The sequence below is a fragment of the Oncorhynchus clarkii genome, chromosome 28, assembly GCF_045791955.1.
Source record: "Oncorhynchus clarkii lewisi isolate Uvic-CL-2024 chromosome 28, UVic_Ocla_1.0, whole genome shotgun sequence".
Lineage (NCBI taxonomy): Eukaryota > Metazoa > Chordata > Actinopteri > Salmoniformes > Salmonidae > Oncorhynchus > Oncorhynchus clarkii.
In genome coordinates, this window is record NC_092174.1 from 19815064 (window position 1) to 19842089 (window position 27026).

The 27026-nt window shown below is 42.4% G+C and overlaps 1 protein-coding gene across 8 annotated transcripts; it reads right to left on the minus strand.

The window, feature by feature from the left end:
* Positions 1-1057: 1057 nt before the first annotated feature.
* LOC139386617 (nonsense-mediated mRNA decay factor SMG7-like) lies at positions 1058-26580 on the minus strand. 8 transcript variants are annotated; one of them, XM_071132339.1, is made up of 24 exons: positions 26452-26580; positions 24726-24757; positions 18335-18452; positions 16776-16908; positions 14997-15168; positions 14806-14877; positions 14481-14631; positions 12852-12987; positions 12397-12559; positions 11937-12096; positions 11661-11731; positions 11506-11566; positions 11262-11381; positions 7909-8326; positions 7574-7712; positions 7257-7396; positions 6778-7029; positions 6261-6620; positions 5175-5321; positions 4410-4484; positions 4005-4158; positions 3687-3857; positions 3311-3477; positions 1058-3128 (listed from the first exon to the last, which is right to left on the minus strand). In XM_071132339.1, the coding sequence occupies exons 1-24, from the start codon at positions 26475-26477 to the stop codon at positions 3015-3017; spliced, it is 3552 nt and encodes a 1183-aa protein (XP_070988440.1). In that variant the 5' UTR covers positions 26478-26580; the 3' UTR covers positions 1058-3014. The 8 variants fall into 8 exon arrangements, with proteins under 8 accessions (XP_070988440.1, XP_070988439.1, XP_070988438.1 ...); XM_071132338.1 differs by having other exon boundaries at positions 24726-24760; positions 26452-26573; XM_071132337.1 differs by having other exon boundaries at positions 6261-6623; positions 26452-26562.
* Positions 26581-27026: the final 446 nt, after the last annotated feature.

Consider the following 27026-nt stretch of genomic DNA (forward strand, 5'->3'; position numbering starts at 1 on the left):
ACCCCTCAGCAAAAACTCTTCAATCATTTGTTGTATTGATGAGAGAGACTAACAGGTGACTTGTGCATGTGGCAAGCTAACCTGAAACCACTGGGGTTTCCTGAGAGTGGTGGGGAGGGAGACAGAACCTTTTCACACAGGCTCTCTCAGATCCTCTTGATATCATTGACAAAAATTATACAAAACACCAGTCATATTTGCTATTTAAATCTCTCAATGCTAAACTATTTGTGCGGAATTGCGAGCTGTAGGAAAAATGGTACACAAAATATCATAATACTTTGAGAAACCATACTTTGAGTAGGCCTATGATAGTTAACAAAAAAATACAGTTCAGTGAATAGATAGGGAGAACATGGTTTACTTTATTTCAAGACAAAGCTGCTTCTACTGTTTCTGAATGTCTACAGAAAGACAAAAGACAAAAAAACCTAGAACACAAGCCTATTTCTGAATGAACCCCCCTTCCCTCCCCATAACAAGTGACGCATTCTGAATTCCAAATCCTCATGCAGTATCAGTGATTCTCTCCTAGGCAATGAACTTAAACTGGGACAGAGTGCTTAATGTTGTTGGTTGGTCATTTTTCAGTGCCTGTAATGTCCCACAGGACTGTTGTAGTATGGAATGTTACACCTGCCCAAAGTGCAGGGTTCTCTTCCACACATCTTGCTGCGGTGAAAACAATGTATTAAGGATGGGGCAGAGATGCGAGTCCACATTAACAATGTAGTAAATGGCAGAATGCCCAGAGCTGGGCGTTTCCAACATTCTACCCGTTACTCCCTCTACCGCCCATCTAGACAGCAAGAACTGGTTAAACTCAACACCACTGACAAACACCATTCATGATGATCCAACCACACATTTCAAATCAGAACCCCTTAGAATGAGCAGATAGAGGAGAGAAAACAGGGCCACAGTTCCACTCTTGTTTTGATGTGCTAAATAAGGTTGTTTTTTTTGTAAGCATTTCAGGACAAATTTGTCCCAAGATTCAGTCTATTTTTTTTTTTAAATACAATTTTAATGCAACAGGAAAAGCACAGAAAATAGACACATTTAAAGTTGGCTTTAATAAAATGTTCTCTACATGAAAATAAAAACACATCCCCCCCCCATAAAAGATTCAGTCTTCGTATACCTTTTAAATACAAAATGCTTTATGCTGCCTAAACCATAAAGAGGGAACCACTGCATATAGTCATCAAATTTCTAATCTTATCCAACAGTGACCCCTAGACTCAACTGACAATTTAGAGCTATGCCTCAAAGACTGGCCCCTGGAGAACCTCTTGAGTCTGCTGATTGTCGCTCAGTGCTTCAGGGATTCCATTATTTGGGAGGAAACAGTCATTATCTGGCTACGGCGTTTGTCATGACATCAGAGGAACTTAGCCAATAACAGATTCACACTGGCGTACCCCCAAGTGACAGGAACGTAATACCCAAACAACTAGTTCAGTTAGTTACACAATAGCTATGTAAAAAGCTGAGCTACGACTTTAGAAAAGAAAACCATGCGAGCCACTCTCCGGGGTATAATATGATGATTACCACTATCCTAGAGGATGAAGCAATTACTTTTGTGATAATAGTAGTGGTTGCAAAGAGGTTACCATAAATCAATCTTTCTCCCCTATTCTGAGCCATGTAGGGGAGTCAGGGACTACTTCAACTGTCCTGCCCTCTGTCACCCAGCCTTAGCCCAGCCCACTGTCTGTCCACCTGGCTCGGCTTGTGCCCCATATTGCTGAACCAGCAGCTTTGCTGGACCCGTTTGCTTGTTTCAATTACAAGACAGTGCCAACCATGATAGAAATAAGAGTAAAAAAAAAACTTACCAGGCACAATGAGAGCCAAAAAGATGCTTAAAACTATTAAAAAGGCAGAACATGAACAAACGAAAACTACGTAGGTAAGCTAGAGTTACATTTCACCTCAAAGGTGAGTGAAGGGAAAGAAGCAAGGGGAACGAGGAACATATAAATATAGACTTCCCCATAAGCAGTAAACTATTGGACAGTTACCCAATATTTCATAAAGCTAAAACTGTTACGAACAAATCACAAAATACAGTATTTCTAATAATTGCAATCTATTAGAGCTAATAATACTATCCCTACATCTATTTTCTCTTCCCTTTCTCCGTTTGTTGTTGAGCTAACATTGTGGTGAGCTTTTAAAGCATTCCCATCATCCTCAATTGACCTGGAGATGTACCTCCCTCCTTAGAAAACATTTACAGAAAGCAACAATCTGCAGTCCAATTAGCAAACTGGAAAATTCGCATCTATAGCATAACCTGCTTCAGTATTTTCAAACGATTCTGTGCACAGAAAGACAGGCACGCTTTTACCCCCACATCTAGCAATATAGCTAGAACTCCATTCATTCCCCAGCTACATAGTCCATCTTAATCCTGTTTCTTAGTCCAAGAAATACAATTTAGTCAAGAATTCAGTAAGATTTCAGTCGTTTTTTCCCCACCACGTCTACCGTTTTAGGCCCACCTTGCCTTCCCAAAATTACCCTGCACCACCTTTATTCTCCTCTCTTGTACAGTAGGTAAGTCGAGACAGAGTAGTAGTAAATCCACACCAAAAGCAGCGCAAGGAGCTTTCAGAGGAGACCAGATGCATGGAATCCAAGAGAAATGGACTGAAGGATGGTCATTTATTCCCACACTCTCCAGAGGAATTCAGGTGTTGAGCATGGTGACTGGCTGTCAGAGGTTCAGTTTCCTCAACGTATCCTACAAATTGGACCCCGCAGTAGCTTCGTGCTCAGCAGCGAGGTGGAGTAGGTGGTGCTTGCACGCCCTCGTTGCCATGCGAGGCACAGAGAGAGCGCGAGAGAAGACTTGTACCGTTCCTCCTCGTCAGCCGAGGGGTGTTTTGAGCCTGTTGGGAAATCGTTTCACCTTCCCCATCCTCCATTTGCCGGTAATTCCGATTTGGAGCGTGTTTTTATTTTTTTACTTCATCACACAAGTGCTTCTGACTGCAGGCCCTTCAGTGTGGAGGGTTCATGGTGCCGTGGCCCCTCTGCTGCTTCTGCTTCTGCTGCATGAGGAGCTGCTCCAAAGCCGATGGCCCCGGCTGCATCATTGAGCTGGACCAGATGGACTGGGGAGAACAGAGATAGAAGAATATCGTATGACACATCTATTCAACTAGTCTAGAGTAACTAACAGTAGCTAAACCTTACACATCTAAACTAGTATCAACTAGCTACAATAGTATTGTAATATTAGTGGCAATCCAAAGGGACATTGCATGCCATTCTGTTTGCGTGTATCGTATGGTACCTTCAGACTGTCAAGGAGCACAGTGGAGGAGTCTTCCATGGGCGACTCCTGGGCCGCCCAGGAGCTGCTGGGGGCGTTTCCCTGGTGCCAGCTGTTTTCGGGGGCTCGGTGATCTGTAGAGGATGACACAGCAGGCAGGTAGTCCAAACCAAACCCACTCACAGCCCCTGGACAAAAACAGAGGTTTTCATTATATAAAATACCATGACTTAACAATTACTTCAAAAAGTGTAGAAAGGTCCGTCATTATACAAAAGTGAAAATAAATCAATGCTAACATTAAAAATGACATTTAAATACTTCAGTGGGTGTAAGTGATTGAGGGGAGGGCTAGAAATATATATATATATACATAAATAAATAAAAGTTGACTAACCAGTCTTTTCCAACTTCCAGCGGTCGACCATCCTCCTGTCTCGGCTGTCGGGCGTTCCTATGGGGCCGAAGTTAGAGAAGGGGATGGAGCCGTGGTTGTGTGTGGGTGGGGAAGATGGTAAACTGCTTGGGTTGGAAGAGTGAGGGGACTGGCTTGCTGGTGTAGAGTGATCTGTTATGGAAATGGAGAAATATCATTATAGATCAATTATTAAATGCTTTTCAATAGGATTATATTGAAATAGCGACCCTTTCAGATGCTAAGCGTGTGATTGAACATTAACAGGGGGGCTGTTGTGATGTTTATGGAGGCAAGTACCTGAGCTGGCGGGAAGGGACGGGGACCATGGAGTTCCTTCAAACAGGGAGTACAGAGAAGGTTCCTGGTGCAGCATGGGAGCATCAGGCTTGGGGTTGGGAGACATGTTTTTCCCATACGCCTGGCTGAAAATGCTGTTTTGATAGGAACTCTCCTAAACAAAAAAACATAGCTTTCAGTCATACCAAATGTCAGTCACTCGCCTTCGGTTTACAACATTAAAAACGTGGTATTTCAAACGCAACTGGGATTTAAGAGCAAACATCATTACAGAAGCTCTGTGAGACCTTAATCAAACCACTGCCTGTGAGATGCAGTCTACATTCTTTCCCGCACAAAGCAGTCAAAATACATCTGGCGGCAGGCCTTTGAAGAGCAGAGATTCTCCCATGCATGCATACTGACCTGAATTGGAAACCCAGATAAGGGCATGAGAGAAGACGACTGGCCCATCACCTCAGCACCACTCTCCATTCTGGACTGATTTGACAAATACAGGAGAAGATTGGGAAAACGTTATCAGATAGAATGTTGTGTTTAGTAATCGCCTTCTGATAAATGTAATTTATTCCATCAGCATATTTTCCTAGTCGACTCCTCAGGTGTTCGTATGTTTGCTATGAATACTGATAGGGATGGAATGTACGCAATATGTTGGATAATGTCTCATTTAATCCCAGTTACAGTATATGTTCAACCTGATCATGTACAACAACGTATCTTAGTGTACATTGTAGGCTTAGCCTACACCATTTTGCAGGAGTCATGCAACAAACATTTAGCCTCATCTTCCAAAAGCACAATGACTGTTCTGACAAGTCAAACAAATATTGGGTTGACTTCTGTTAACATAGAAGAGCGAACAAAACCAACCAATTATATCAACACTAGCCCTGAAACCATATTTACATATAGTGCCCTCTTATACAAAGTATGAGCCTTATCTCCCTGCAACTCAATTATTCTACTCACATCACATACTTTGTGAAGGTGAATCAGGGCCTGCATTCATAAAGTGTCTCAGAGTAGGACAGCTGATCTAGGATCAGGTCCACCCCTGTCCATGTAATCTTACTCATAACTGATCAGCACACTTTCTGAATACGGTCCCTGATGTTTAACATGCTGGTTAAACCAGGAGGATTACGTTAAGCGAAGTAGACTACATACAAATAGGTTTCTTCCTGGAGCAGTGCTAAGAGGACTCGCCAAGGCCTGGTAGAAACCATGAGGCTTAGTAAAGACCAGCTCTTCCTCCTCAAAATTTGATAGACTTTTTAAAAGGTCTGGAGGCAGAAGAGGGGAGCTCTTGTTGTCCTAGTGAGAGAATGAAGCAAAAAGGAGGGGGGGGAAAAAGAAACATAGGTAAGCCAGTAAGAAATAGGTTGGCAAAGGGATACTTTTTTCAAAGATAAAGCTCAAAGGTGGCAAAGAGGAGGCAGTGAAGGTAGTAAAAAGATAGGCCTAGCTTTCCAAAGATATAGACAACATTAAACCAAGCCCTGTCCTCAAGCTAGGTTACCAAAGGAATGATTGTGCCATATAAACCCACACATTCCAGTTTGAGTTGTTACAATCATAACAATATTTGAAACTAATATAGCAGTCTGGTGACTGATCATACAACCATATATTATTTCAACATTCAAATTCCTTCCTATACAAGTCAATCACCATGAAAATGCACAAATGAGGCCAAAACAGAAGGTGGGAGGAGCCTGCTCTAGTAACAAAATCAATGTGATGGCAGAGCATTATGTATTGCATAACATGGCTCCCAATTGGCTACTCTATCAAACAACAAGTCTGCTCAGTCCAATAACAGATCATATTTTCCTACATAGTGAACCTCCTCTATCATGGGGTCCAGACGGGAATGGTTGAGTCTTACACTTACAGCTGGACTTTCCATTGCCAGTTAGACTGACAGTATCTGCCACAAACTCCAGGACTTCAAACCACATTTTTATCAGTTTCTCTGAGGGAGGAAGCCACAGACCCAAAGGACTCCCATCCAATAGGTTTGCTTACATTTAGAGTCAAGTTACCTACACAAACATTCCAATAACATGATACAATTAAACACCATCCATATCCAAACACGCTAAAGAAGTGTTAGGAAGAACAAGATAGAGAAATAGTCCCAACTCCCCAATTCACATTGCTAGTTCTAGGTGGTTAATGACAGATAATATCAGCCTAGTATATAATCTATCTTGTGTTCTAAATCTATGGTTGAGGAGTTCAACCACTCACCTCAAAGGGAGGTCCTCTGGGTGCGTTGTCCTGGTCTGGGTGGAAGACCCCTGGGGGCGGCCGCTTGCCCATCCTCTCCCCCACCGTCTGTCTGTTATCCCCCATGCGGTAGGGAAGCTCCCAGTAAAAATCCTGCATTTTCACATCCGGGTACTTCATCTTCTTGTCCATGCTGCTCTGCTGCTGTGGCTGCATGGGCATTTGCCCAGCAGTTTGCACAGGGTGTTGCTCGAAGAGCTTCAGGGAGTCCTGGGGGGGCATGCCATAGTAGGGCTGCTTGACAGGCACCTGCATCTTCTGCATGGTGGGCTGCCCCTGGTGCTGGCTCCACATCTGGCCAGCCTGGTCAACCTGCATGTACTGCTGGTTAGGAGGAAAACAGGACACCTCTATAATAGACAAGCTCGTGCATTTCTTTGAAGTGCATTTATAAATCACAACACACTTTACAGTAGAACAATAGCACTGAATGACGCTGTATCTTTCCAGTCCAGAACTACTGTGATTTATAATTTACCTGATGCATCCCTGGATGGTGAGGTGGGCTTTTGCCCAGCTGTACTGACTGCACAGGCTTAGTGGGCGACTGCTGCTGCTGTTGTTGGGCCAAAGCCTGAAGCTGCACCGACTGCTGCATGGACTGCTGGGCCTGGGAGGGCTGCTGCTGGGGAGGACCCTGTTGGCCCTGGGGGGGCCCCTGGTTCATGGCCCCCGGCCCTGCTGGCCTCTGCTGGCTGTATGGAATGTGCGACGGCTTCCCAGCCTGGACCTGGTAGGTCCCATAAAAATAAAAATAAAAGTTGTCATTCATTTTTTTGTGTGATTGTTTTTTGGTTCCAAGCACTTTCATTTGCTTACATAAGAGGTTATAGGACTGGTTTCCCAGACAAATTCAGCCTACAGATTCTCCAATGAAAATGCTTTTGAGTCCAGGATTAGGATTAATCTGTGTCTGGGAATCTTGCCCTTAGAGTTGAGCAGAATGTCTCCCTTTACCTGCTGGGCGCCAGGCTGCTGAGGGTGGGAGACCGGCTGTAGGAATGGCCCGGAGACAGACATGCCTGTAGAGAAGGTGAAGCCAGGGTTCATGGAGAACGCCACAGGAGGAGGGATCACATAAGACGGAGAAGGGAAACCTGAAAAGTTCAACATCAAGTTAGTTTAATGAATTTAAATGGCAGAATACAATTGAACTGCAAACAGTTTACACATAAAATAGAGAGGGTTATTCGCTACTCTTAGATCTAAAAATCTTTTAAGTGTAAAACTGTTCAATCTAGGTATGTGATCACTGTGAAAGGTGGTGCTGGTACCTGGTCGGCTGGGCAGGGGAGGGAAGGCTCCCGGGTGGTGGATGGGGATGAACTGGGAGGAGCAGGTAGTCTGGGTCTGAGTGACTGGAGTCTTCCGGGCCTCAGACACGGGTGTCCTCATCTCCGGCTGGGCTTTCACCTGCACCGAGACACACAAACTATGGGTCAGTAGGTAGTAAAAACTCCAGTAAACATGTCTGCGTCCTAAATAGATCCCATAGGGCTCTGGTCAAAAGTAAAGCACGATATAGGGAATAGGGTGTCATTTGGGACGCATACATACAATCACAGAATAAATCCCACCTTTAGAAAGAAAAACAATGCATTCGTTCTACCTGTTTCCCTGCATCTGCGGCCTTCTCATGGCTGTTCTTCTTCACCTCACTCTTCCTCTTTCCATCCCTCTTCTGCTCTCCTTTTCCCAGCACTCCGTTACCTTTGCCGAAGTCCCTCCGTTCCTTCCCTGCATCCTTATGGTGCTGGTTGCGGCTGGGCTCCCTGCTCTGCTCCTGGGGCTTGATGTTCTCCTTGAAAGTCACCACGGGTCTCTCGCCGATCTCCAACACACTGTTCTGGGTCTTGCCCATGGATAGGACTGACTTCAGACCCATGTTGCCCTCGTTGGGAGTCTGCTCTCCATTGGAGGACTCCTGGAGCACAGGGGCATCCTTCTCCTGGGGCTCCTCAATTGTCAGCTCCTCAATGTCAGTGATGAACAACAGCAGACTGTCACTGAACTTGTACTGAATCAGCCTGGAATACACAGCCACAGGCATTGTCACATACTGTTGCATCTTGTAGGCTATTCAAGTAAGATGGAAACTACTGACATATTGGTGCATGTGGTAGTTTAGTTCATAATAGGTCTTTTCACACTGCATTGTTCTTAGCCCAAAACTATCTTAGACCCAGGCTAAGACTGTCCCTGGGCTAGCTTAACCTGTGTTTACACAAGCATTTGTTAACTAGAGGTGGGGAGTCGACTCCAAAATAATCAATTCCTTGCCCGTCGACTCCCATTTCTGGTTGTCAAGCGTCAATCCACTAGGAATCGACTCTTAAGATTCTGTATTTTCTTCAATGGAGGAAACTAGTTGTCATAGTCTACTTCGAGAACAAACTCTTGCATCTTTCACAGAAAAGAAAGCGAGCGAGGGAGAGAGAGAAATGGGAGGGGCACAGCCAGGCCACCACGCAGACAGAACTGTGCATCGATAATCAAAAGATGTAGGCAATGTCTCGTGAAAGTTAACTAAAGTAGGCTGAGCTATTCTACACGCAACAGACCGAACACACACTAGCGTTTTGCATAGCAAGGAGAAAGAGCAGGTGAGCCAGCGAGGGAGAGAGGATCGGGGCAGGTAGACAGACGAAACCGTGCGTATATCTTGGTTATCTGCATCTCGCAATGTCTTGCCTAGCAAAGCATTGTAAATTAACCAAAAGTATATTAAAGTATACCAATTCCTACACATCACCTATATTCAAACAAAGTTGGCCTTTTATAGGCTAAGTTGATTAGCAATAGGGCAAGATCATACTCATGTCAGTCCTCTAGAATGCAAATGTTGTCTTTCTAGTAGGACTCCGCAATTTTATTTACTTTCTTATTTAACTAGGCAAGTCAGTTAAGAACACATTCTTATTTTCAATGACGGCCTAGGACCAGTGGGTTAACTGCCTTGTTCAGCGGCATAATGACAGATTTAGTCCTTGTCAGCTCAGGGATTCGATCTTGCAACCTTCCGGTTACTAGTCCAACGCTCTAACCACTAGGCTACATCCCGGCTACCTTCCGGGAAGAATGAGGTGGTGAGTGCGCATCCGTTTTGGGAGTCGAGCAAGAGTTCACTCGGTCGACTCTAACCACAGGAGTCAGAATCGACTCCAAAAATCATGGAGTCGTGCACCACTATTGTTAACCCTGGGCTAAGCTTCAGCCATGGGCTGAGGAGTCACACTTGTATTCCAAAGCCATGGGCTTACGGACAAACACGTGACCAATGTTAATATGGTATTTATTAAACACATTACTTCCTCATTATTTTGCTTCTAGCCAATCATTTCATGATAATCTGCCTGTCCGACCTCGGGAAATAACCTGTCACTTTTGACATGCGATATCGCCCATGTACAGCGAATGCTGTGCATGGATGAGACATAAACTTTTCTCATCCAAATCAAATCATGCAACAATATTATCATCATGGATAACTATATCAAATTAAATGTCAATAGAAAAGTTATGATAAGAGACGAAAATAGAGTGTTTGCTTTGCTGCCCTTCCAGCTGTAGAGTTTGACTGCCTTCAGTTGGCTAGCTAAGTGTAGTGGTGGGAAGAAGAATAAAAAAATTGACACTCAACCCATCAACTCCCGGTGTCGATTCCCATTTCTGGGTGTCAAGCATCGATTCTGCTAGGAATCGACTGCTCGTCTCGTAAGATTTAGTATTTTTGCAACGGAGGAAATGATTTGCCTTAGTCGGATTTAGATCACCGTCCTAGGCAATAGATCGCAAAGCAGGGAATCCCAGGTAAACTTTTTGGAAATGGACAGTTTATTTTCTCATTCATAAACAGTCAAGTGCAAATATGATTCAGCAGGAAGGACGTCTACCATGGATCCCTAAAATAATTATTAGGATCACACTTCATCAATTTAAATATTATGGGGATACCTTTGGCAGCCAAGCACAAGTTACCAGTGTAGCATATTATATAGTCTAGACATGACGTTGAAATATATTCACGGCTACAATAAAAAAGTCAATTAAAGGTGAATAAATTAAGAATTACAAGGAGCAGTTTGGAAAAACTGATCCTGTGCGATTACTCCTCTGGAACAACACACGTTTGGATAATAATGACAAAATATCACTTAAATATTCTAGTTCCTACACATCACCTATATTCAAACAAAATAGGCTTTTTATAGGCTAAGTTGCTGAGCAATAGGGCAAGATCATACTCATGTCAGTCCTCCTGAATGTAAATGTCTTCCTAGTAGGTCTCAAATAACGAGGTGGTGTGTACGCAGCCGTTTCAGCGTGTTTTGGGAGTCGAACTACAGGAGGCGAAGTAGACTCCAAAAATCCTGCAGTTAGCCAGCCTGCATAGCAACCATTTTTGTTAGCCATAGTAACCAATGTTCTTTTACTAATTATTATTATTTTATTTTTTTAATTGACAGGTTTTTATCCACGAGGATGAAATAGTATACATGCACTTATTAAAATACTGTGCAGAACACATCACAGGCATATGCAAATTATATGAAAGTGCAACTTTTGTGATTGGACAGTGAAAATGCTATGCGTTGTTCTTGACCCTGTTTCACACTGGCTATTTTGGCACCATGTTGCTGGGCCTAGCCCCAAAAAGTCAGTGCTCACCCTGCTCCAGAGCAGGGCCAGCTAGCCCTGGGCTAAGGTTGGTGCTAGCTCATTTTAGAATGAGCAAGTGTGGACACTCACTTGGCCTTGGGGCTAAAATCTTCCTTAGCCCAGGGCTAAGGGGCAGTGTGAAAATGCCTAATAAGTCAGTAGTGCGAAGGTAAAGAGAGACTGTTGCATCTTTGAAAAGCAGGCCATTATTCAAAGATTAAAACATTTTTTATATTGGCGGTATGATGTGGTAGTTCATAATAAGTCTTTAAAACAGTAGTGGGTAGAGAGTTGAAGACTCACCCTGGTTGGTTGTCTGCCACCCATTTCCCTAGACTGATGAGCCTCTGGTGACGGGCACGGACTGGCAGACCCTCCTTGTCCACAGCAACGCCCTGGTGGCCTTTAGTGAAGTCAAGGATCCTGGGAAAGGGGTATACCAAAACAGACCAGGGTTAATACAAGAGAACATGGAACATGCTATGCACACAACCACACAGTCTATATGGAGGACAGGCTGAGACAAAAGGGTAAGTAATGCAAGTACCGTAGAGCTGGCCGGAGAGCCAGAAACCCCTGCAGTTCAAACTCCTCTGGAAGTGGAGTCACTGGAAAACAGATAAGGGACATTAGAGACAATCAACTAAATTTGAGCTCTAACCAAGAATGAGTATCAAAGCAGAGATTTCAAATGGGCATTACCTGATGCACAGGAAACATCATCTTCCTTCGGTTGGAAACTGTTCAGAATGGACACCAGCCAAGGCCAAACACTGAGGTGAAATAAGAGCAAAATCTTTTAACTAAAATGCAGATAATAGAAAAATACAAGTATTCCTGCTATTGCTAAGATCTAAAAGAAAGGGTCCAAAAATGAGTAAACAATAGAATACGCTACAACACCAGAGAAGCAGAATGTATCAAACTAAAATATGACACCTGGAGGGCAAATGTTGACATAGAAAGTGAAAAACATACTACTGTCGTTTGTTCACAGCACTGTCCTGAAAAACAGTGGATCGCAGTTTGAGCCAGTCCAGAGACACCTTGATGGCCGGCAGTGGACATTCTCCCATGATCTCCTCTCCTCGGTTCTTATTCAGTAATGCTTGGCTACACATGATACCCAGAAATGACACTGAAAGGAAGAGGGCAATAAAATACCACCACAAGTAAATCCAATTCTGTCATTCTAATTCGACAAAGAGTGGTGACATCTGATAGACTATGCGGTTGAGAAAAGCGTTTGAGACAATCTGCTAGCTGGGCCTTGCAGTTAATACAATTACATCTAAGATGCAGGTTATCAAATCCATTGTCAGTACTCCCAGATTTTTAAACATAGAAAGTAACAAACTAAAAACTGCATAACCACGAACAGGCATGTCAACCACAAGGTCTCGTGCATATTGAGAAACAATTGGAGTTGGGGACATACTGAAGAGGCCGAGAAGTTGGAACCAGCCGATTTGCTCATCGGAGCTGAAGCTCTGGTCATCTGCTTCGTTGCCAAAGTCCCTCAGATGGTGCAGCTCAAACAGGTTGATAATCGTGATGTGGACCAGCTGCTGGGAGCTGAAGGCTTTCTGTCGAATCAGCCTCTGCAAAAAAATAAAATAAACCATGTTTAAGCGATTTTAAATATATGGAATTAGGGTAGCTTCAGACACAGATTAAGCCTAGTCCTGGACTAAAAAGCTATTTCAGTGGAGAATCTCCATTGAGATAGCTTTTCAGTCCAGTACAGGCTTAATCAGTGTCTGGGAAACCAGCCCATAGCTTGTTAAGTGCAGTAATGCAAAGACTTTCATAGAGAAGTACATATCCAAGATCGCTCTATCCTTAGTTCACCGTCAAAGGATTTAAACTTTACTTTCAAATTGAAATCTTTACCTGAAACTGCTCTTCCAGCTTCTCCCTCAGGTTGTTGAGCTTCTCCAAACTCTTGCTCAGGTAAACGTGACCGTGGAACTTGATGAAGGCCTTGATGAAATCTGACATACTCCACTTTGTTTTGACCTCATCGTGGCTGAAGATAAGACTGGGATTAAGCATGTATACAACAAGTTCAACTGCTCTCTCAAGTCCACACATTGTAAACTAGGGATGGACTTGAGTAATCGAGTATTTGAACGGACGTCAAAACTCAGTCTTTAACCAGATATATATATATATTTTTTAAATACTGCAAAACTATTTGGTGGAATGTGCTGTGGCTGCCCAAATGTCTTGAAGACCACGTTAATTTGCTTTGACTTTAGTGTTACATTTGTGCATGTGCATTTGCGCGGCACAACAAAAACAAAGCACCACTCTCGCTAAATGCCCTTTCCCCTCCATGTCGCTCACTCAATAGCGTTCCGACCGCTCCCGCTACACACGCGTGCAAAGTCCACGCACAAGCTCCAGTTAGTCCTACAGTAATAAATGCCTAAGAAAACGTCACGCACAAGCTAGATCTCTTGCCAAATGACAGTTTCAGAAATGTTAAATGGACTTGTTGATTAAAGTAGGGAAATATGTTCCAACAACAAGATACAGTTTTGGAATAATTGTTCTGTCTTTTTTCTGCTTAGGCTACTTTGCTAACTGGCAGTGCCATTTAGAATTGGTTAGCCGAGGCTTTGTATATCAACTGTATATCAATGGAGTATATCAACTCCATTTCAAATGATGACTCTTAAGAAGTGTTCCAGACACGAGATGCGCCTCACTACGCACTGGCAACTTTTTTCACTTGGAAAAATATTTTGTTATATTACATCATGGTGTGTCTTGACTGTGATAAGGGCTCGGGAAATAAGAGCGTCTTGTCTGCTAAATTAACACAACAAGGTTATGCCATTCCACAGCCATCAGCTTCTACAAGCAAGCACCACTGCGGAGGTTAATGCCTTTTTGAAGATTGCGTTCCATGATATAATATAACCAGTTGGTTTCAATGAACTAATCTTAAAAGGATATGTTTTGCATGTCCCCAATCACATCTTCAAGATATGTTACTTCCTGCATTTGGAAAGTTACATATATTGAAAACGTGACTGACATCCAAAGAATTTTGGGACTATATCAACAATGGACTAATAAAACAAAAAACAAATATTGTTTGTGGGTGGAGTTTCTTTAAAATGGCAATAGTTTTTTATTAAATATATATGGAAATGTAGCTATTAGGATTTATTTTCTGTAATGTTACGATCAATTAGGCATTGTTGCACACTGTTGGAATATAGATAACTGCACCAAATATTTTCCAGTGCAGGCCTTGTATTCTAAAAATAGACTTATTTTCATTCGAGTGCTCAGAAAAACATTCTATGAATACTCAAAACACTCAAAAATGTCCCAATGCCCATCCCTACTGTAAACCAGCTGGCTGATAAACACCTGTTAAGGACATCACACTCATTAGTCCCTTCCCAAATGATGGTTGATAAAGGTGGGAAAATAAACACAGCTAAGCATAACACCTTGTGAAAAGAGTGGTTGAAATGAGGCTACAATAAAAACACTCAATGATACCTTTCAATAGCTTTAGTGAGAGCTTTCTGCAGGTTGGTGGAGGCTGCAGGGAAAGGGAACTTGACAGCGATGCTCCTGCAGTAGTAGAATATCGTTGTGAGGTGGTCCCCTTTAGAGGAGGCCAGGATGGCCAGCTGATTGTAAGGCTGACCTGTTGAAGGAGAAAGACATTGGGACATCAGTGAAATTATCAGGTTAACAAAAGATTTCATATGCTGAAATGATTTTCTTATCAGGTGAAATTTTGGAAGTTGCAAAGAAGTACATTGATGCTCTGTGTACCAGTAAACAAATACTGTACATTAAAACCTTTGTAAGTACTTACCATTTGAGGGGACAAGTTGAGCTGCATGTCTGTAATAGGACTCTGCCTGGCTGGTTTGGTTGCGATATCGTGCTTGAAGGGGGGAGAAAGGAGATAAGAAAAACTGCTCAAAGCACTGATTGTGAGCCTGATAAAATATTGACCTCAAAATGATCTGCCCAGTGAAATTATTTTGTAGTGTGAAAACTCACCAATGTCGCCAAGGTGGACAAGACAATGCTGGCAGATATAAGAGCAAGAGCTAGGTTGGGGTTTTACAATGGTGCTGGGGTTGGTCTGTTTATTGCTGATAATTCCAAGCTGAGATGATTTCACACGACACGGCAAATCCACGTTGAACACGGTACACAGCTCCTGTAGTAACTGTTAGAGGAAAGGGTCAAGTTACTAAGAGTTGACGGGTTTTGCTTCTGTCATTTCGACATTGAGATTAAAAAATATCCAGCATCATTTGTATTCTGATTAACATACTTATGTCAATATGATGAACTGCTTACTTAATAAATTCTAGACATACAGTTGAAGTTGGAAGTTTACATACACCTAAGCCAAATACATTTAAACTCCGTTTTACAATTCATAACATTTAATCCTAGTAAAAATGCCCTGTTTTAGGTCAGTTAGGATCACCACTTTATTTTAAGAATGTGAAATGTCATAATAGTAGAGAATTTATTTCAGATTTTATTTATTTCATCACATTCCCAGTGGGTCAGAAGTTTACATACACTCAATTAGTATTTGGTAGCATTGCCTTTAAATTGTTTCACTTGGGTCAAACGTTTTGGGTAGCCTTCCACAAGCTTCCCACAATAAGTTGCGTGAATTTTGGCCCATTCCTCCCGACAGAGCTGGTGTAACTGAGTCAGGTTTGTAGGCCTCCTTGCTCGCACGTGCTTTTTCAGTTCTGCCCACAAATTTTCTATGGGATTGAGGTCAGGGTTTGTGATGGCCACTCCAATACCATGACTTTGTTGTCCTTAAGCCATTTTGCCACAACTTTGGAAGTGTGCCTGGGGTCATTGTCCATTTGGAAGACCCATTTGCGACCAAGCTTTAACTTCCTGACTGATGTCTTGAGATGTTGCTCCAATATATCCACAATTTTCCTACCTCATGATGCTATCTATTTTGTGAAGCGCACCAGTCACTCCTGCAGCAAAGCACCCCCACAACATGACGCTAACATCCCCGTGTTTCACGGTTGGGATGGTGTTCTTCGGCTTGCAAGCCTCCCCCTTTTTCCTCCAAACATAACAATGGTCATTATGGCCAAACAGTTCTATTTTTGTTTCATCAGACTAGAGGACATTTCTCCATGTGCAGCTGCAAACCATAAGTCTGGCTTTTTATGGAGGTTTTGGAGCAGTGGCTTCTTCCTTGCTGAGCGGCCTTTCAGGTTGTGTCGATATAGGACTCGTACTGTGGATATAGATACTTTTGTACCCTTTTCCACCAACATCTTCACAAGGTCCTTTGTTGTTGTTTTGGGATTGATTTGCACTTTTAGCACCAAAGTACGTTCATCTCTAAGAGACAAATGCGTCTACTTCCTGAGCAGTATGATGGCTGCGTGGTCACATGGTGTTCATACTTGCATACTATTGTTTGTACAGATGAACGTGGTACCTTCAGGCATTTAGAAATTGCTCCCAAGGATGAACCAGACTTGTAGAGGTCTACAAGTTCTTGGCTGATTTCCTTTGATTTTCTCATGATGTCAAGCAAAGAGGCACAGAGTTTCAGCCTTGATATACATCCACAGGTACACATCCACAGGTACACTTCCTATTGACTTCAAATGAAGTTTGTGGTGTGGTTAAAAAAAAAAAAAAAAGAGTTTTAAATGACTCCAACCTAAGTATGTAAACTTCCGACTTCAACTGTATATCTGCAGAGCTGGCAAATAAGGTTCGGCCAAAAACGAAGATTCTTCAAAAACGTTAACCTACCTTCTAGTTGCAACTTACTTGTGTGTAAAATCCACTAGCTGCCTCGAGAAACAAGGACAGATTGGCCTGCACCTCACTTCTATTGGGGTTGGCTCTGTTCTTGGCTTGACTCTGTAGTGTTGTTATTTGATTCTTAAAAGCATGATTCCAGCTGAAAAATGAGGTGAGAAAATCTAAGTATACTTTCTTGTTTCAGAGTCAAACAGCTGATGATAATACATCTACTTCCAACAGTACAATAGTTGTATTGTGCTTGAGAGCAAATTGACTCACCTCACAGTTATTACCAGAGGTGGGACCAAGTCACTACTTTGAGTCACAAGCTAGTCTTAAGTCACAAGGTCCAAGTCTTAAGTAGACCGGGTCAAGTCTCGATTCAAGTCCATGTCGAGCATTCTAAGAGCAAGTCAAGTCACACAAGTCCTGTCAATAAAACAATATTTGTCTACTGAGGCTACCAGACAGCCCTTTTCATTGTCTACAAAATATTTTGATCACGTAATAATACATTTTAACAACAAATTCCAAATGGTTAAGTAAATAAGCAATTTCAAAACAAAAGACCAGTACGCCTATGCTAGTAGTAATTGTTGCTCGATGACCCATTGCTGGAGAGCCTGCAAAGTAAACAGTTCACATTCTTGATTAGCAAAACATTTTTGGAGCTGCATATTTGTGGCAATCCTCTCTCCCTACAATATCATAATGCAGCTGCATCCAATTCTATAGCTGTACAGGAATCCAGTCGCTAGCTCCGTGATCCTCAAACTTTTTGACACCTCCCCCAGGTAGCTCCTATCATCATCAACAAGATCTTAATTTCTCCAGAATGCAACATTCATCACATAATATTGAAGGCAGTGCACTGTTACAACTATCTTCAGACATAGCCAGTAGCCACTGTTAACTGTTAACAGTGTTAACTGTCATGCTCCTCTGCGGGGGCTGATATTTCTTCTGCACAACAGCCCCGGTTGAGCAGCGCGCAGTTTAGAGGGAACATTGGTCTCAAGTAAATGTTGTGTACCAAGTTATTTTATTTTCTATCAAATAGTCTCATGTCATTAAATTTGTGACTCGAGTCCAAGTCAAGTGACTTGAGTCCACACTTCTGGTTATTACTAATCTACTTTCTTTACAGTTGTCTTGCAATCTTACAAATGTAAAATCCAGTTAAGGTCATTCAACAACTTTCTTTTCTTTAATTAGGCAAGTCAGGAACAAATTCTTATTTACATTGATGGCCTACGCCAGCCAAACCCGGACAATGCCCTTTGGGACGCCCAATCACAGCCGGATGAGCTACAGCCTGGAATGTGATAACATAACTAGAGTGATAACTATTGGACTAAAGAGTATGTTGATGTAAGGTCAAATGACTCAATGAAACAGGAATACATACCATAATTATGTGATCTTCAGAAAGACAGCAAAACATTGTTTCCCATTATAAAATTAGGACCATCTTATTGTTACGAAGTGAGGCTAAAATCCCTAGACCTAGCAAGAGTAGCGATAGTAGTAGGCTGCCTAATAGGTTTAATTACACAACCAATTTAATGTAGACTGGGACTTACAGATCTTGCTCCACTTTCTTGTCCAAAGCATACTCCAGGTCAGTCACCAGCATCTTCTGGTACAAGTCCTGAAGAGCCTGCCTTGAAGTCCAGACCTCTGCTGCGCCAAGCTTAGAATCTAGGGGAAAGGAGGACATTATGGGCACTCCTCTCACTTATATTTTATACACTTCTGATGGATTAAATCACATTTTATTCATCACGTTCTTCTTAAAACAGGTGTGGACTAATAGTGAAATGCTTATTTACACGTCCTTCCCAACAATGCAGAGAAATAAAATAGAAAAGTAAAAAACATAACAATAGATCCACAATGAATAAAGCTAACTTGGCTATTTATTTAACCTTTAATTAACCAGGTAGGCAAGTTAAGAACAAGTTCTCATTTACAATTGCGACCTGGCCAAGATAAAACAAAGCAGTTTGACACATACGACACAGTTACACATGGAGTAAAACAAACATACAGTCAATAATACAGTAGAAACAAGTCTATATACGATGTGAGCAAATGAGGTGAGATAAGGGAGGTAAAGGCAAAAAAAAGGCCATGGTGGCAAAGTAAATACAATATAGCAAGTAAAACACTGGAATGGTAGATTTGCAGTGGAAGAATGTGCAAAGTAGAAATAAAAATAATGGGGTGCAAAGGAGCAAAATAAATAAATAAATAAAATAAATACAGTAGGGAAAGAGGTAGTTGTTTGGGCTAAATTATAGGTGGGCTATGTACAGGTGCAGTAATCTGTGAGCTGCTCTGACAGCTAGTGCTTAAAGCTAGTGAGGGAGATAAGTGTTTCCAGTTTCAGAGATTTTTGTAGTCCGTTCCAGTCATTGGCAGCAGAGAACTGGAAGGAGAGGCGGCCAAAGGAAAAATTGGTTTTGGGGTGACCAGAGAGATACACCTGCTGGAGCGCGTGCTACAGGTGAATGCTGCTATGGTGACCAGCGAGCGGAGATAAGGGGGGACTTTACCTAGCAGGGTCTTGTAGATGACCTGGAGCCAGTGGGTTTGGTGACGAGTATGAAGCGAGGGCCAGCCAACGAGAGCATACAGGTCGCAACGGTGGGTAGTGCATGGGGCTTTGGTGACAAAATGGATGGCACTGTGATAGACTGCATCCAATTTATTGAGTAGGGTATTGGAGGATATTTTGTAAATGACATCGCCGTAGGATGGTCAGTTTTACAAGGGTATGTTTGGCAGCATGAGTGAAGGATGCTTTGTTGCGAAATTGGAAGCCAATTCTAGATTTAACTTTGGATTGAAGATGTTTGATATGAGTCTGGAAGGAGAGTTTACAGTCTAACCAGACACCTAGGTATTTGTAGTTGTCCACATATTCTAAGTCAGAACCGCCCAGAGTAGTGATGTTGGACGGGCGGGCAGGTGCAGGCAGCGATCGGTTGAAGAGCATGCATTTAGTTTTACTTGTATTTAAGAGCAATTGGAGGCCACGGAAAGAGAGTTGTATGGCATTGAAGCTCGTCTGGGGGGGTTGTTAACACAGTGTCCAAAGAAGGGCCAGAAGAATACAATGGTGGCTATGGCTATATAAAAGGGATACCAGTAACAAGAATATGTGCAGGGGTACGAAGTAATTGAGGTAGACAGTATGTACACATAAATAGGAATAAAGTGACAGACAGTAAACAGTAGCAGCGCATGTGATGATTGAAAAATAAGTTAGCGCAAAAAGGGTCAATGCAGATAGTTAACTAAAAAGCTACCCCAACAAACTAAACTCAGCAAAAAAAAGAAACGTCCTCACAGTCAACTGCGTTTATTTTCAGCAAACTTAACATGTGTAAATATTTCTATGAACATAAGATTCAACAACTGAGACAAACTGAACAAGTTCCACAGACATGTGACTAACAGAAATTGAATAATGTGTCCCTGAACAAAAGGGGGGTCAAAATCAAAAGTCAGTCAGTATCTGGTTTGGCCACCAGCTGCATTAAGTACTGCAGTGCATCTCCTCCTCACGGACTGCACCAGATTTGCCCGTTCTGGCTGTGAGATGTTACCCCATTCTTCCACCAAGGCACCTGCAAGTTCCTGGACATTTCTGGGGGAGGGATGGCCCTAGCCCTCACCCTCTGATCCAACAGCTCCCAGACATGCTCAATGGGATTGAGATCCGGGCTCTTCGCTGGCCATGGCAGATCACTGACATTCCTGTCTTGCAGGAAATCACGCACAGAAAGAGCAGTATGGCTGGTGGCATTGTCATGCTGGAGGGTATTGTCAGGATGAGCCTGCAGGAAGAGTACCACATGAGGGAGGAGGATGTCTTCCCTGTAGCGCACAGCATTGAGATTGCCTGCAATGACAACAAGGTCAGTCCAATGATGCTGTGACACACCGCCCCAGACCATGACGGACCCACCACATCGATCCCGCTCCAGAGTACAGGCCTCGGTGTAACACTCATTCCATCGACAATATATGCAAATCCGACCATCACCCCTGGTGAGACAAAACCGCGACTCGTCAGTGAAGAGCACCTTTTGCCAGTCCTGTCTGGTCCAGCAACGGTGGATTTGTGCCCATAGGCAATGTTGCTGCCGGTGATGTCTGGTGAGGACCTGCCTTACAACAAGCCCTCAGTCCAGCCTATTGTGGACAGTGAGCACTGATGGAGGGATTGCGCGTTCCTGGTGTAACTCGGGCAGTTGTTGTTGTCATCCTGTACCTGTCCCACAGGTGTGATGTTCGGACGTACCGATCCTGTGCAGGTGTTGTTACACGTGGTCTGCCACAGCGAGGATGATCAGCTGTCCATCCTGTCTTCCTGTAGCGCTGTCTTAGGCGTCTCACAGTTCAGACATTGCAAATGTATTGCCCTGGCCACATCTGTAGTCCTCATGCCTCCTTGCAGCATGCCTAAGGCACGTTCACGCAGAGGAGCAGGGACCCTGGGCATCTTTCTTTTGGTGTTTTTCAGAGTCAGTAGAAAGGCCTCTTTAGTGTCCTAAGCTTTCATAACTGTGATGTTAATTGCCTACCGACTGTAAGCTGTTAGTGTCTTAATGACCGTTCCACAGGTGCATGTTCATTAATTGTTTATGGTTCACTGAACAAGCATGGGAAACAGTGTTTAAACCCTTTACAATGAATATCTGTGAAGTTATTTGGATTTTTACAAATTATCTTTGAAAGACAGGGTCCTGAAAAGGGGCAATTTCTTTTGCAGAGTTTATTTAGCAGTCTTATGAATGTTATCACCCAACTTTGTGATAAAGGAAAAATCTGAGGCCTGCACTAGAGCCTAACCTGCTAATGTAGAAAATACGCTGTAGGCTACAGTCAGAAACAGCAAAACGATTTTGACCATGGGTGCAGTTTTACTTTTTCCTAATTTAGATATAGTATATTTCTGCTTATAATTTCTGACATTTTGGTAAGCTGTTAGTCAACTTGTCTATAATTAGGTACATGCAGCTTCTCTTCGGTCATATGTTTCTCGAGATTTCAAAAACTAAATAAACCCTTGCTAACTAGAAACTCAAATCAATAGAATTAATGCAGTTAACATCTGTAAAGTTCTCTCCATCATCTCTGCTTCTTCGCGGAGCAAAGACATTTAGGTACCGGGGACAAAATACCGTCAAATACCTCTGCATCTGTGCAAAAAGTGTTCCTTGTGAACGTGTCTTCAGTAGGCCTACAGCAGGCAATATTGTTACCCCACTCCGCAGTCTATTAAAGCCAGAAAAGGTGAACATGCTTGTGTTCCTTGCCAGAAACCTTTAGGTAGGTTAATATATAATGAAAATATTCTGAATGGTTCAGAAGGTGAGTGCTACGGGACAATAGTCAATTAGACAGGTTGCCTGAACATTCTTGGGCACAGGCAGTATGGTGATCAGCTTGAAACAGGTATTACAGACTGGGTCAGGAAGAGGTTTAAAATGTCCATGAAGACACTTGCCAGCTGGTCAGCGCATTCTCCAAGTATGTGTCCTGGTAATCCTTCTGGCCCTGCAGCCTTGTGAATGTTAACCTGTTTAAAAAGGTCTTACTCACGTCAGCTACGAAGAGCGTGATCCCACTCGTCCATAACAGCTGGTGCGCTCAGGCATGGTGTAGTGTTGCTTGCCTCGAAGCCTGCATTAGCTCGTCTGGCAGAGCCGCGTCACTGGGCAGCTAGCGGCTCCCATGATTTTTCCCCATGATAGTTTGCAAGCCCTGCCACATTTGACGAGTGCCAGAGTTGGTGTAGAAGGATTCGATCTTAGTCCTGTATTGACGCTTTGCCTGTTTGAGGGGACATAGCGGGATTTCTTATACGTGTCCGGGTTAGCGGCACGATCCTTGAAAGCGGCAGCTGTAGCCTTTAGCTCAGTGCGGATGTTGGCTTATGTATGTACGGTCAGTCTGACTTATTGCACTTATTAATGAAACCGGTGACGGCTGGGGTAAACGCCGATGCCATCAGAAGAGTTCCAATTGATTTGATTGTGCCTGTATTACTGCACCGTCTAAAAAAAATAATTACAACGAGTGACTGTGTCTAGCACCCGTTCTCACTCTCTCCTCCCTGCTGCAGTGACATCACAGAACATCAAAAGTTATTGCACTGTCCGTGTTGCTAATGATGGAACATAATTAAAGCCATCTGTTACCGAAATCCCTAATTTGTTAAGGAATGACATTCCCTATTCCCTCAACCCTTGCACTCTTTACATGACACATCGCATGCACGTCACCAATAGAGCCTGACCTATAGCATATCATAATCACATCAATAAATGGGTTATAACAAACTCTGAACACACATGAAAGCAAAATGTATGCAGAGGACGTAACAAATAAACTCAAAACAGGGGAATGTTTACTGGTTGCTTAGGAGGTAAAGGCGAAGTCTGATGTGTGGCATAAATTTGACAAATTGTGGAAAATACTGGAGATCAAGAAAGGTAAGGAGCAAACGTTGCATGCATATTGTGTGTGCCAAACCGGTGCTGTTAGACTACAATATCATTTTTGTCCGTTTGGAACAACGTAAACAAAATAAATTAGAATCCTACCAGAGACATTTTTTAAGCCTTTATTACAACAAAGACTAAAAGCAGTCACATGCATTTGTGAATGCAATTTCCGAAACGGAACGGTTTATTTATTGTTTACGCTAATTATTCAAGTGTTGCTTTGTCATTTTATTTTAAAACTAAAATGCTTAGTTGCATTTCAAATCATGAATGACTCATATGCTGTGTGATGACATGAACAAATTATTGATACAGTAACCTACATAACTATGAAGATATAGGCCTAAGTAAGTTACGGTATTAAGACTAAACAGGCCGCGCTCTTAGGCCTATAGCCTATAACCTTGATGGTGGTTATACAAGGCTGCTATACTAAGCCTATTAATGATAATGACATTACTTGTTTATTATTATAAACAATGAGGGTATCAAGAAAAAGGAGGGTTTAGTGTAAACACTAAATAATACAGCATAGCAAAGACTAAAAACAGGCAAATTTACGAAATTGTTTATCCCACCTGTAGTTGCGTGAGGCTTGGTGCTCACGGAATAAGTAGGCTACTAAAAAAAAAACTCTTAAAAGACAACAGAAGCATGATCTGTCTTATTTCTGTAGATATATATGGATGACTTATGAAAGCCAGGCACATTTAACAGTTAGGCTATTGATTATAGACCTAAATAAGTTGGTGTTTCCCAGCTCCTCACTTTTCTTAGACAAATAAGGCAAGGGCTTTTTTCTCATATCCTAAGTCCACTGCTGCCTCTACAGCATTGATCTCAACACCAATATACTGGTTAACTTATCTATTATGCACAAAGCAACATGGTCTAGGAAAAGATGAGGCTGGAAGTGGTGTTGGAGGAGGCACTCTCCTCTGATTTGAAATAAAATATACCATTGCCCTGTGTATGGTGCAGTCTTTCGGATGGGACATTAAACAGGTGTCCTGACTATGTGGTCATTAAAGATCACATGGCACTTATCGTAAGAGTAGGGGTGTTAACCCGTGTCCTGGCTAAATTCCCAATCTGGCCCTCATACCAGCATGGCCACCTAATCATCCCCAGGTCCAATTGGCTCATTCATCCCCTTTAACTATTCCCTGGGTCATTGCTGTAAATGAGAAAGTTCTCAGTCAACTTACCTGGTCAAATATATATTACAGACACATCTTTTTTTATATGATAAAGGAATATGCAGTGTCTGTCCCAGGTCTGGGGATTATCAACTTCCAAAACATTAAAGAAAAGGAAAAGCTTTCAAGATCAAAATTAATAAGAGACCATAATATCAGCAAAAACACTATCGTCCACAATGCATAGTGTCTAGTAATAAGGGGTCGTGGGTTAAAACAAAGAAGGAACCACAAAGGTGAGGTGTGAAACATACCTGTCATGTCAGCCTTCAGGGCCTCTGCCTGCCTGCTTGGGTATAAACAAACAGAAGAAGCTAAGTCAATCAATACAGACCACACCCTACCTTTATGCATAGCATACACCATATGAAATTAAGACGAGTAGTATAAACAAAGCACCATATTGCACATTTTAAAATAACAAATCAAAACTAAAGGGGATTAAAGTGTGTCCGCTGCCACTGACTGCTCAATGTAATCAAAACATGCAACAGGAGATTGTATTATTTTGACATGCTGGAAAGAGTTTTGCTGTAGTTTTTAGCCACTGAGTGCAAATGGTAACAGCACTATTTGCTCGGAAACATAAAAGGACAATTTATGCAATAGCCTACCTCTCACTATAGCGAATTCCATTGTGCCAATAGACTCAAACACAGCTTTATTGATTGCTACGCTTTCAAATTATAAATTGGTATTTCGTAAAATAATCCAAATTGGCCATATATTGACGTTACTGTCGTTGTTAGCCTGATATCTTCCACCATGATTGGACTACGAAAAAAAGAATAGACAGGGCTCGCGCTACCAGTGTGGCAGGTGCAATGTTTCTGTTGGTTTGCTTGCCAAAGCACGATTTGTTATGACATCCCAATATGAGCAACCAAATATTCTCTATTTCCCTCGGAAATAAAGTAGCTGCATATGTTCATTAAAACGGTAAATTATTAGTTTCATTTCGTTAGACATGCAGTGAAGTGTCAATCTAGCAAGCTCGCGCTCAAACAGGCCTAACTGGAATGTATGTTTACCAAATGTCATCTTGCGACAGCCAACGATTGTGGCTACGTTAGCTATACCATGGACTAGAGAAGGAGCATCTTTGGTTATATTTGGCTTGCTGCCTTTACTTGTTTGATTTAAATCATCCCTGTATGGTTAATCCAATAACACTCAGATGGGAAGGTAGCTAACGTCACCTAGCGTTTTACAAATGATAAGGCCCATTTAGCTAGCCATATTTTGAATATTGTTAACAAGTAACGTTAATGTGGACAGAAAGGTTCACTGCAGTGACTTGCTGGAAACAGTAGCTTGCTTCCAAAAATCACGAATGGTCGAAACCTCAGAATGTGTTTGTTATCCAATTTAGCTAATGGTAGATATCCGGACTCAGTCAGACCTACATTATAAACCAAACTAGAAAAGACATGGCCAGCACGGCAGGCTAACTAGCTAATGCTATCTACCAAAAAGGGCAGGGGCGCTGTGTAATGTAATGTTATGGTTAAACCAGTTTGACATTATTAGGCGAGTTAGTTAACGCGCTCAATAACTAGCTAGTTACGTAGTTAACCAGTAAATTAATTATCTACGTATTAATTTTGTTCACGACACATGACAAACGTTAGCTTTTTATTTCGCTAGGAAAATGCCCACGGTGGTTATTATGGTTCGCAAACCTGTTAACGTATCAAACTAGTTTAGCTAGTAATTTAAAGTTAGCTAGCCATCCAAGCTAACTAACGTTAATGGTATACAGTAGCCAGCGGTAACAAACAGCCATAGCTATCTAAAGTTAGATACCTAGCTAAATAACTGTCCCTACTCAGTCACTTTTCGAACATGCTTGGCTTCTTGTTGTGCGTTGCTAACTAAGCTAGCATGCCAAATTACGGCGATAGCACAAATACGATTTGACGCGGTAGGTAAGAAACAACACCATTTAATTAATTAATAAATACCCAATTTCACATTCACCTTAAATATTGGCCGCATAGGTTCATCCTGCCCGATAAGGGACTTTAGACAACGATTGGTCCAGAAGCAAGAGCTACTCCCGGCGCCATATTGTTCGTCACTAGCAGAGCCACCGGCCCTGTGTACACACGAAGATAGAGGGTGCCATAGCAAAGATAGGGGATAAATTAAGATGTCCCACTCACGCGTTTTACCATAGAAAAAGTTATCACAGTTTGGGTCTGCTTACGTGGTGGCAGCTGTGTCTGATATGCTTAGTTCATTGTCTCTATTTGAACCAGAGAACACAAGCGAGTGGGATGTCTCACTTTCTCATCCACACACTCTGATCTTCAATTAAGCAACGAGGTCCGAAGGGGCGTGGTAGATGGCGAATATACCACGGCTAAGGGCTGTTCTTACACATCAAGCAATGCGGAGTTCCTGGATACAGCCGTTCGCCATATATCACAAACCCCCGAGGTGCCTTATAGCTATTATAAACTGGTTACCAACGTCTTTAGAGCAGTAAAAATACATGTTTTGTCATACCCCTGGTATACATTCTGATATACCACTGTTGTCAGCCAATCAGC